Source organism: Oreochromis aureus, linkage group 7 (assembly GCF_013358895.1).
Source record: "Oreochromis aureus strain Israel breed Guangdong linkage group 7, ZZ_aureus, whole genome shotgun sequence".
NCBI lineage: Eukaryota > Metazoa > Chordata > Actinopteri > Cichliformes > Cichlidae > Oreochromis > Oreochromis aureus.
This window is the reverse complement of record NC_052948.1, coordinates 41,034,641-41,047,536: the sequence shown is the minus strand read 5'-3', so window position 1 is coordinate 41,047,536 and position 12,896 is coordinate 41,034,641. Positions and strand designations below refer to the sequence as shown.

Here is a 12,896-nt window from a genome sequence, read left to right as displayed (position 1 = left end):
AAAGTCTTTACTTTAGCATCTTTGTAACACATTTCCATCTGTTAATAGAAAGTCAAAAGTCACGACGTCATTTCTGAAGCTTTTCGCCTTTTGAAAACACCAATTCTGCTCATATACACAAACCAGTAAACCTACAGGGCAATGATATAAACTGGAGATTGTTCAAGTTGAGTCACAAGGCAGAAAGTGATGCATGCAGCCTGCAGTTATTGCTGATTTCTGAACATAAAAACTTAAAAATATTATTTAACAGAACTGCAAATGTTTAAAAACTCAAATCTAAGTTTAAACATGAACTGTCACATTTTTGGCATCGTGATCACAACTTTGGAAAACACATCTGTGCAAATTACACACTCATTACTCACATTAATGACCACTCATAGACACCTGCAGTATTACAGTTATACTTTCAGCGTTATGTGATGCAGTAAATTGCCTGCCGCAAACTTTGGCGAACCGTTTTTGCACTGTAGTAAACTCTAAAGTTAGAGGAGGTTTTTCAGCATTAAATGCTCCATTTGATTATATATAAATATTACAGCCAAATATAACTACTAAAGTTCTGAGATCAGAAGAGGAAAGAGAAGTGAAATGGGAGGAAACTTGTGATTACATGCTAGATTCCCTCTCTTCTCACATCGTTATGGCCCACTGAGAGATAAAGTGACTCAAAACAGGGAAAAAAAAAGAAGAGAGGCAATGTACGAAGTGGCTGAAGCAGTAAGCCAAAATCAAAAAAGCAAGATGAAAAGACAAAAGTACACAAGAACACTCTTTAAATGTGATGCCTTTCAGGCCACAGTGCACAAAGCTTTAAATCATGCTTCTCACAAGCCTTAACAGTAGGAAGGACCAACTCAGGGGCAAATAATGAAAAGGACAAGTTAATCTAATTCTTGTCATCTGTGTGTGTATATGTGTGAGTAACAAGGAAAAGGGGAAGTGCCATTTCTGGTGGAGAGTTTAAGCTCCAAGGGGGAGATTAGGCAGTCACACTGAGTTGATCTCATTGTCCAGGATAAGAGGATGAGCACCATGGCCCTCTGGAGATTTTTACCAACACTGCTACAGCTTTCTGAAATCAATAAAGGGAGAGAAGTTGGTGTTTATACACTGATTGATTGCGTTGTATCATTTTCACTGTGTTCAGCATGGCTTACAACCACCAGCTGGTCCTAGAGAGCAGTTTAGTGGCCAATAGTTACAAGACGATGATAGCTGGTGTCTTTCAGTCTGGCACTGTGTGGCCTTTGATAATCTGATAAACTGAATAAAAATGAATTTGATAAAAAATCTGCTGTACTTCATCAATATGCTACTTCCCCCAGCTTTCACAAATTTCTTTAATCTTGTATGCTACACTTGTAGGTGTCTCAAAGGACAGTGTTAAAAGCTTTACAGAAACTGCATTTATTTGTTGAAGAACAATTTAAGTTGTAAAGAGTTTGCTAAAATATGTAAATGGGATTTGCTGGATGGTTAGGTGAACAAATCTTTCATCTATACCCCGCGTGTATTCTACTAAACCAGTTAGTTATGATTAAGATAGGAGTATTGTTTTGGATAAATACTTAAAAATCAATATGTTTCATCTTTTGCTTCTGATCTGAAAAACTGTACCTAGAAACAGTGTTGCTTTTGAAAGACAAATGTTAACATCAACAGGCTGTGTGCTGACAATGGCACATCTAACATTCAGTTGAGACAGGGTCGATCAGGGCAGTTTAATGCATTAACTTGCATTTGCTAATTAGCTCTAAACACAAGGTACAGGGTAATGGGTGTGTCGTTAGTCCGGCCATGTAAATTAAAACAAAAAAGCAGAACCTGCTAATGGTAGTAAAACAAGAACTAGAAGATCAAAAGTCTTGAGTCACCTCTCATTCCTTTATAATTTGCTACAAAAACATTATTTCTCAATAGAACCTTAAGAAAGCTTTCTTATCATTTATTTAAGTAGTCCTCAAGAATAATTGTCCAGGCTTATTGAAGAACATTCAGAGCTCTTCTTTGGATGACGAATGTCTTTTGTTCCATTTAAGATGATCCCTCACTGCTTCAATATTTTTGAGGTCCGGACTCTGGGGAGGCCAATCCATGACTGGTAGTGCTCTATTGTGTGTTTCTATCCAGCTATGTTTTTACTGCATTGTCATGCATATAAATTCTTTCGAGATGGCATTGTACATTGGATGAAAATCTGCCATCACTTTCTACAAGATTCCCAACACCACTGGCTGAGATGCATTACCAAATCATGACAGAACCTCCACAAGACACGCACTGTTGCACCTCTATCCTGACCTCTTTGGTGCATACCCATGACAATTTAAATCAAAAATTTCACATTTTGATTTGTCACTTTGTAAGATTTGTTTCCCAGTTCTTGTGTACTTGGTATACCTCAGCCTTTTTTCACTGTTTACCATTCTTAAGAATGGCTTCCTGACCACCACCCTCCCACCACCCTCCCACTCCCAGATCATTTCTGATGAGGCTTGGGTGAACAGTAGATTGACATTATCAACATCATCATCTGTTCATCTAGTTTTGTCTTTCACATGTCTGGCTTCCTTGTGTTTTTTAAAGACACACTGCACCAGCATGTTGCCAACTTTTCAGCTAATAGTTTGTTAGGTGCAGAAATAGTGTGCAATGCCGGTGATACTGGTTAACCTTTAAGCATTTTTCATGGATTTCACTAAATAAATGGAAACATGGTTTTGAAACACAGTGCTGTTGACACAGTGTCTAAAGATTCAATTTAAGAGTTCTTTGCTAAGTTGTCCATTATGTGTACACAGAGTACTGTTTCATCTCTTGAGTTAAGTCCATAGGTCAGTGTTAAATAGCATAGCAAACAAAAATATCATTTTTATAAAATTCAAAGGAAGCAAAATATACAGAAATGTCAGGTGGCTCAAGATCTTTTACACATATCACAAATGCTTGTGCAAAATTTCATGGCCATCCATTCAGTGGATGTTGACGTATTTTTCTTTAGTTCCAACTGATGAAACAAAATGGGAAATAAACTGTGTTATAAGTTATTAGAAGGATGTATTGCAGGAAAAACATCAATTAGAGATTTTTTTTTTTTCAGAAAAAAAACAATAAAGGCTGTGGTTCTAAAAAAGACCCCACGTTTAGTTAATATTACAATTACTTTGCAAAGGCATCAATATAAAGGAGCATTACGTTTTCTGTTTGATGTTTAGATTTTAATGAAAGAGTTCAAAATATGTTTCCCTTTAAATGTAGGCACCATCATTGTTGTGTAATCAGGAAGTCAATGCAGAACATTTCTCTTATTTTTTTTTTTAGAAAAAATTCAACTCATGAGTGGAATTTTAAACACTACAACACTGAATACCATCAATAGTATCTTATTGTAATGCACCAACTTTCTGTCTGTCTGCTTATCCTCAAATTCCTCCTACATAATCCCGAGTTGAGCAACCAAATTTGACACCGGTACATCTTATGCTCCTTAAGGTTCTCATCATCATGTTGCCTAGCAGCCTTCTTCAAATGGGCTAAAATTACCCATTTTTAGCATGTATGTGCCTGTAAAACTTATAAGAGCATTGTATCAATTAATTTCACACCAATAACATTAAATTTATATCAACAAACTGTAATATAAAGATATATATATTTAATATTATCATGCAGTCACATTGCCTGGTGACCACCTAACAGACTAAAATCACATTTATATAGTAGAGAAGGACATGGCTGTGGGTACGCACAAGTTTAAAAACGTTAAGGCTTTCTGGTTATCGGGTTCATATTAAATTCTTAGAAGATGAGCTTGAGGGTTTTTTTGTTTTTTTTTACACTACGTTAATATTTTCAATTTTCCAAGACACGTCTCCGTTTCCCCAACTGCGTTTTTAGGGTCTGATTGCCTTTTGTTACAATATGGTGTAGAGTGGCAACAGTGCCTTTTGATTGGCTGATGCGTGGAGCCACATCTGTTTCATTTCACACAACATTTGGAAAAAAAAATATATGAAGAAATGCAACATAGAGAAGGAGAGAGTTGAGACAGCAAAGATGAGCTAGAGAGGGGAAAAAAAGAGAGGATGAAAAGGAAGAACAGAGGTCAGAGAAGGAATAGGCATGCGAGGCAACAAAAGACCAAAACAGAGGGGGGTTATTTCAGAAAATATTGAAGAAGAGACAAAGCAAAAAGGCAATTTTGGAGAGGGACTCCAATATTTCTCTTTCAGTTTTTCTTCTGTTTTTTTCCCCCCTCTAGTCCCCACCCAATCCACAGTCTGCAGTCCTACTGTGAGAGCAAACTAATCTGTACTGACAAGGACAGGGCTGACGTGGAGTGTTTGATAGATCCTGAGGGAAATCTCCCACATACATAAATTGGTTATTCTACGTTTCATCTGCCTCTTGACATGGTTTCATTTTATGATCTCTTTCATTATCTGTCTGTCATATGCCAGTCTTTATCACTCTTTAAACTTGATGAGTTTAAGTGATACCAGATGAAACAGACATCACTGTATGGGAAGCCACTAGTTCCCCAGACACCACGAGTTTGGGATTATAGAGTGGATTTTCTGTGAGCTCCATACATTTATTATTGGCTGTGACCTGGCTCAGTGAGCTGTCGTCTATTAAGAATGCTGGCCCTTTTTTAAGGCAGTTAATAATGCCATTTCCAAATTTGAGCTATATTTTGACACTTAAACCCGGTTTACACTCCCGTGTCCTTTCTAAATAACTCAGCAGTTCTCCAAACAGTGACCTACTGTTGCCTTTCAGTCTTTACAGAAGGCATGTTGTTGGCAAGTTAACATTTCAATAAGATAATCAGAGTGAAAAGGCAAATATTAGAAGTGAAACTCATTAGAGAGGAGCTTGAACCCCCCTAGGAAGCACACACGCCATCAGCACACAAAAATCTGGTATCTCCTCCACCAGATCCTGAGTTATTAATCCCAATAGTCTAATGACGCCCAAATACATCAGGCTAAATGACCTCATTACACACACATTTAGGTTAGCTTCAGGTGAACTAGTAGAGTCAGAGGTAGTCTCTACTATTAATATGCTACGGCCTTTATAGCTGCGTCACAGTAAGAAGCAGATGGAGCTCCTGTTGAAACCAGCTTTTATTCATTGGAGCTATTATCTGATTTCCCTTGAGGTCTTCAAACCAATTAGAATCAAAATGTATTTCAGTTTGAGAGACATCTAGACTCTGACACAGAGAACAGTCAGCCACACAGCTGGAGAGTAATTGAACTACAAATAATTAAAACAGCTGCAAAAGTAAATCGTTCATGTCAGTGCACCAGGACATTTAGATAGCAAGGAGGGATACAATTCTTAGCATGATAAGGACTGCATTAATGGAATAATACAACACTGTTTGGCGCTCCACTTAATGCCCTCTCCATCTGAACAGCAAACATGAGCCTTGTGGCTCTTGTTTAGCTCACTATTGACGCTCATTTATCTAATCTGTGTCGGAAAAGAGAGATTAAAAATATTTGTTACCTACACATTATTTCTCACTTGCTGCTGCCACTTCCTGGACTTTGTCACAGTGGGGCAACCAGCAAATTACAGGAAGTCACGGCACCCTACTGGCCGTTACCAAGAAATAGTTCCAGTACGTGACTCCTCATAAAATATGCCTCTGTCACATTTTGTTTGGTTACACATTGTTCCCATAATGCCAAATTATTCATTTAATGTTGCTTTATATTGAATAATAAAACCTTGTCGCTGTAACTTTTATCCACCTTGTGCCTGTGAGGTCCATGTGACCCAACTAACACACTCCAGTAACCAGGAGAAACTAGCATTTAGTTTTCCATTTCCACACCACAAAGCCTTCATGACAGGCGCAGAGGACATTTCGAAAAATCTCCAGAAGGTATTTTCAAGAAATAAAGCTAGTGACTGAGTTGAATGAAGTGCCTTCTCTGAATTTAGACCTTACTTTTAATTTATTACTGAAAATTCGACTACTAACAGAGAGAAATCCAAACAAGATTCATGTAAGAATAGATGGACAGCTGGGGGGTTTTCATCCTACCCATCATCACATTTTTAAATTAACGCTGGTCTCACAAGTCAGGATTCAGTTATGGCCAAGACAACTGTGCCCACTGTTCTCCATACAATTCCTCCATCTGGTCATTTTTTCCTACTGCCAAAAGGTCTATCATATCCATCTTGGAATGCATTTTCATGCAGATGTCCCATTCTTTTGTTAGTATGACCCAGTAGACAAACACACAGGAAATCATGTGTGCTGGGTCACAAAAACAAGCGCCCTATCTACAACACATCAAACAAACAAAACCAAGTTTGAAAGGAAATCTATCATTGAAATCTGACTACACAAAAAGTGCCACAGCCATAGCAGAGCATATCTCCACACCGGCTGCAAAAGTCCTGCTTTCTTTTTGCTCACATAGTGAGTAAAAAAAAAAAAAAAAAATTCACATTTACCTGAAAGAAGGTGTTTTACATAACAATCTAATATATAAAGACACACACAATCTCTCCTTCTATTGCTGGACTCACTGTCAGTTCGCGGTGTTGAAACAGATTCGGGTCTTTGATGTATCATTGTTGTCAGTGCTAACCAAATCACTGCTGTGCATGAAACGAACCCCCTCAGGTCTCCAGAAGAGACAGCAGACTTTTCTTTCACTACTTTTTTTTTTTTTTCCAAGACAGATATCCACAGAGGTTTTAAGAGTGAAAAGAGGAAAACATGACTGTATGGTTAACAGGGCTTTTGTGCTCCTTAGCTCCACTTTTATTTTCCTATTTACGAACAAAAGGAATTTCATTCTTGTCATTTTTTCCCCAGTTATACTTTTTTTTTTTTGAAAGAGTCCTTTTGTTGCTACAGGGATGTGTTTGAAATGTATCTTACAGAATTGAAAGTGTGAGCTTCTTTTTTTCCCATCTGAGTGGATTCCTTTACCTTGTTCTGTTTGTGCTTTTACATCCAACAATAGGACTGACAAATGGAGATACCTCAAAAGCCTTCTCAAATTGACATGAACGATTTTCTACCTCATTTTGCCACAACAAACCCACTATGATATCAGGGCATTGTCACTACTCGCTTTTATAGTGGCATAGCCAGTTTTGTGATCCTTGTAGACATTTTGCTTTTATCTGAGCCCTTCTAACCCTGTTTCTGCTCTGTGTTCTTTTGTTTCTATCTCCGTGTCCACCTCTTGCTCTCATCCGCATGCACAACTCAGGGCAAGAGCAGTGATAGTTGCCAGTGAGTGTATGAGTGTATTAAATTGTATGGTAATCGCAGTGAGAAAAGGGCACACGGTGCAGTTATGTTTCTAATGAGACACAGAGAAGCGGCCTGACCTCTCCAGCTGGTGCGCTGCAGACATTCATCATCCCAAACACATGCTGGATGGAGGGGTGAGGGGGGGAGAGAGAGAGCACTGCCCTCTATTGAGAGTAACACAACACTGCGGGTCAGCGAGAGGAATAAATTAAAGATGAGGAAGGGATGATAAGAAGAATATTAGGGGGAAAAAAACCCACCTTGTAGAACCAACACAAAGAGGAACAGGCTGGAGAAACGGGGGTGTAGTTTGTGTTCAGCACTGAAGCTCTGACTGCTTGCAGCTACATTGTAAAGCAAAACTGTCTGTTACCGATAATTGATTTGGCTGTAATTATACACCATAAAGCGCAAATCACATAATCACTACAGTCACTACCGCTGAGCCCAGGATGTTGCCAGGCAGTAGAGGATACTGTGGCTTTGTAGCACTCCAAATTTTTGTCTCTAAAAGAAACTGAAAAGAAAAAGAGTAATGGATGGGCTTGAATAAGCTCCAACAAATGACTGATACTCTGTCCGCAGACAGAAGTGAGGATTTTCGACAAATCTGTTAATACGGCTAACCAAATAGAACTAAAATCTACAGCATGGCGTTATGTGGGATGTTTGTGCTCATCGGTCCTTCTCTTCTGCTGTTGATCTTTTTACTTTAAAAGGGAAATCAAAGAGTAAAAAATGGTCAAGAAATTGCTCAAGTGTGCCCTTAATGAAAGCATGGTTTCAAAAGCGCAATACCATAACTAACATCTGTTTGAGTTATTTTTTGATTCATATAGTATCAACACAACTAATTTATTCTAATGTAATATTTTTTGATTATATTATTTTTTATTAATCCCTCATTTTAGTTTTTAGAGTTTTCCCAGTGGCACAGATCCAACTTCAAAAATGCTGATTGAACTGTTTAGAATTTCAACACCGAGAGTAATGAAAGTAGAAAGATGTGACGGGGTAATTAATTCAAGGAGGAATGTTTTCCTTCTCCCCATCTTTTGTACAAAGCGGGGTACATTGACCTTACTTTACACTGAATACATTACAGAATTGAATGACAATATTTTCCAACTGTCCTCAAATCCTATTCCGTGGAAGACCAAAACAGATGAGTGTTAGTTCATCTTTCCAACTTGCCACAACTTGCAAAGGAGCAGCACTGAGATCAAATGTGTGAGTTAATAACTACATGGCATAAATTTGAGTTATTTTCTACACTATTTTTAATGGAAAAACTGGGTGTGTCTGATGAGTTGTGGATTGTACCCTGTTACATTTTATTATTTATGCACACCTGGTTTAAACGTTTCATTTGATCAGTTCTTTACTTAACATAGAATTTGTTTGCCATACAGACTTTGAACCAATATAAGCTAATACAATATAAGATAGTATGCACAACTTACCTAAATAACTTATAGACTTAAAAGGCATCGCTGCATTTAAAAGGGATTCTTTCTGCCTGGCTCACCAAAAAATGTGAAAAGTGATGGTTATATTTAACAGATGTGGCCACAAAAAGAATACTATCAGACTCCACAAAAGGTTGTCATTTTGCATCAACAGATAGTTCAACATGATTTAGTTAGTTTGGTGTCTTTTTGCCTTGCTTGGGCCATTTACGCAGCTCTGTCAGGTACAAAACGTGGTTTGTGATGGTTGCATCTTGCACAGAAACATCGACAAATATCAATTTTTCTGCCATCTGCATCCTGACTTTTTTATTTATTTTTTTCATAAAGCAAAACACTTTTATTCTGCATTCAGACAAAACAGCCCAGCATGCCAGGCATTGTGCATGCTCCATCTTTTGTGTCTAACCCTGTTCCATGTTATTGCTATTAATACATTTCGGGGTGAACCTGTTTTAGGATCTTTGCCATCAAAGCTGCTCTCTGGCTAGAGTGAGCACTACTGAGAGAGTGGGGATAGTATGCTAATAGCAGATCTTACCTACGTTTGCTTTCAAATTTATCAGCATTTCCCATGATCTTGGGCATCACAGCAGATGCTTCATAAATTGCATACTGCTTTCAAATGTACCAAATTGCAGCTATCCACCCATCAGTAGACTGGAGCCTATTCAAGCTGATACTGGACAAAAGAAGGGTTACACAAAAGCAGGTTGCCAGTCTATCACAAGATTAACAATGCATTCAGATCTTATCCGTTTTTCTTCAGTTGATATGTATTTTTATTGTGCAATTTCAAAACAACTTTATACGAGTTTGGAAGCTTGTAAACTTGTGTAAAGGCGAGTAGAAAACAATAGGCAGGGGACCGACAGACAGTAAAAGGCCTGAGGGCAGATTCAAACCCAGGTCTCTGCAGTAGCCTTACAGCATGGATTAACCTGGTGAACCATACTGGCACCAAAGTGTGGCACATTTTTGACACATTTTTCCCTTTGAATTTCAAAACTTTTATTTAAATGGGTGTACAAAATAGAGCAATGCAGCAAAAAAGGATTTGTTTTGTTTTTTTAAATTTGGAATAAAAGAAGGGAAGAAAGATCGTTTGTGTAAAAATTCTCATGACTTTTAGCTTTCTGAATGTTAGTACAAAGAACCACCGCTACCTTTGGCACAATGCTACTCACCCGTAAAACTCTGCTCAAACGGAACTGCACCTTAATATTTCTCATGGTGGGGTCAGATTCACAGCAGTGTTCCTCTGTGATCATCCCGAGCCAAAGCTTCTCAGTGGTTATTTGAAAGCATGTTTTTGTATAATTCAGAACATTACCCACTGAAACTGAGAGGCTTTTCTGCCTGACCTAGAATTGCTATTTAAGCAGTTTTCATCCACACTGATTTCAGTTTTCAAAACTGTCCTCCCTTGCATTTCTTTTTTTTTTTTATATAACCGGAGTGGATTCTTAAATCTGCACTTTGAAATGGGGCTAGCATCTGAACTGTGAACATAAGGGAGAGTTGGGAGATATTTAACTGCAGACTTGGCCAAAATATGTTCAAGAAAAACCTTGGATCTTATCCCTCAAAACCTCCCTCCTGAACCTCAGTTTGGACTCTCTCCAGCCTTGTATTGATTGCGACACGGAAAAAGCAAGCCTACTCTTTAGGCCAGAGATATAATTAGGATAGTACTCATTATAAACAGATGCAATGCTAACAACATCTTGAGTTTTCATGCTTATTATCTCTTCTTTTTTTTTTAAATTGTAGGAAGCATCTGAGTTGTTTTTAGCTTTTGTTGTTTAAAGTAGCAGACTCTCACAACCTCAGCACTTACCTCTGTGAGTCACTTCCAGACTTCCAATCTGGTAAACTGTATTATTCAAGACAGTGCGTACTCTGTATATCGGTCTCAGGTTGTTCAGAAAATGGTGCGGCATTGATTTTTAACTGCGACAAACAGAGGTGAAAGGCAGCAGCTTGATCAAGGCAAGCATTCAGCAAATCAAATAAGTTTGATGGGTGTTCTTTGACATTCATTGTTTTTCTGCTTTGTTTGCATCTACATCAGATGCTGGAAAATAATTTGCATGGCCCTGGCAATCTGCAAGACAGGCTTCATATTGCAACAATTTATTTATTTATTTTTTGCACACATCGTGGTTCATGGAATTTTAATGGTTTAATGGTACCATCAAAGTGTTTGTGTTATATAACTTTTTAAATAGGTGATTAAAATGTAAAGTGTAATTCTTCTTTTTTGGTAGTTTTCCCTGAATGGGCTGACCGATGTTTTATTTCCCCTCCTGTTAATCCTTCCATCATTCCTGTGTGTTATTTCTAGTTCTTGTGTTTGCTTCTTTTTTCCTTGCTTTGCCTTATTTTCCCTGCTACCTTCTTATCCCTTTTGACTTCAACCTTTTATCTAACCTTTTATCAAAATCCACTCCTGACATACAAACTTTTATCCTCTCTCTCTGCAGAATGGAGGCAGTGGGCTACCAGCGAGTGCTGCAAGTAGACTTGGAGGTAAATGGGCTGATGGTAACTCAGGGGAGCAGGGAGGTGGCATGGCAGGTCGAGTATCCGCTCACGCGCACTCTGACCAGTGAAGTGCAGACCCTCATCCGTCTGGCACCACAGGACCTGGGTGGCATCGTGCCACTGGCCATGGTGAGGAGTGACTGGTTGGAAATTGGAAGCATGTGTGCATAAGGGAATATGGTCTAAGTTCAGTGTTAGGCTAACTTAAAATAACCCATCAACACTACGTGTATTTGTTTGTTGAGTGTGTTATCACAGATAGTTAGAGCCACAGTAAGTTTGTAAAGTTGTTAGTTTTAACTTCCAATATTATAAATCATTTTACTACTTTGGGGGAGTATTGTCATAGAAATTATTGTGTCTGATGCTTTACCCCAAACCAGTCATCAGCAACCTTCAACATCAAAACAGCAATTTTAGTTGCTCCTACCAAACAACGAGAGAAAAAAAGCAGCAGACGTGGGTCATTTGGGGTTGACAGGGGACAGATGAAACTGACTGATGAAATTATAAAAGGATAAATAACACATATATTATATGTATATGTACCACTTATGTAAGTATAAGGGTTGTGGCATCCTCGTGATGCTTTTTATACTACTCGTCTGTGCATTCAACTTCCAGTGCAGAAGTTTACATGAGACTAAAATGCCTAAAAAAAAAAAAGGAGCATAGTGACTCAAACTGATGTGATTGACCTGATTTGAGCCAACACCGAAAATGTTGTACTGGAGTGTATGGCACAGCGAGATCTTTTTTTATGACACAGCACATCAACAGATTCGGTCAGACCAACTTTAGCTGTTGGACACTGACACATAAGCCTTTGGTGTGCAGAAATACAGAGAAGAAAAAAACAAGATTTATCGAGACACATAAGATAAACAGAATCTGGGGCAGACCTTACCTGGTAGAAACAGAACACACTTTGGCATGTGAAGAGCTCAAACAAGGGTAGCACGTGATATATAATCATACACAATGGTGGAAACTTGAGCTAAATGTGACCCATGCAGCAGAGCATGTGTCTTAAACAGATGAGACCACATTTTAAAAAAAAAATGCATCAATGAAGTGCTGTTGACAGGTTGAAACAAGGTGACCTATATCCAACAAAGCCTGTTTTGCAGTTGCAGACTAAAAGCATGACTAAGAAGGATGATCAAGAAGGTCTTGAGTTAGAATCTAGGGTGGGGTACTCCTAGGTTTACTGCTGAATCTAAATCTAAGTGTGAAAGGTTACCTGTCTCAATGTGTTAGTCCTGTGACAGACTGGTGGAGTGCCTGTGAAATCAGGGATAGGTTCCCCCTACTTCTACCCCACAGCCTTAAATTGGTTAAGTGGTAGTCTGAAAGCAAAAGCAAGAGATTATATTAGATGTCTAGTAGCTTTTGAACTTATTTCCACCCAAAAAGTAATATTATATTAATAACATAACTCTCTATAATGTAGTGGTTTATGCATTCAATTAACAAGATCCCCAGTTTCATCCTGAAAAGAGAAACAATCCCTTTGGGGTTGTATCAGGAAGGGCATCTGGTGTAAAACTCTGCCAAATCAATGCGGAGCTACCCAC

The 12,896-nt window shown here is 38.4% G+C and overlaps 1 protein-coding gene across 2 annotated transcripts in view; it reads left to right on the top strand.

Annotated features, from left to right (window-relative positions):
• Positions 1-12,896, top strand: part of si:dkey-112m2.1 (transmembrane protein 132C) — a 169,723-nt gene that overhangs the window by 122,753 nt on the left and 34,074 nt on the right. The window contains exon 5 of one of the 2 annotated variants that reach the window (XM_039614229.1): positions 11,259-11,304. In XM_039614229.1, coding sequence (XP_039470163.1) covers positions 11,259-11,304 — 46 coding nt within the window. Of the gene's footprint in view, positions 1-11,258; positions 11,449-12,896 lie in introns of both variants that reach the window. The other variant, XM_039614228.1, reaches the window with a different exon arrangement.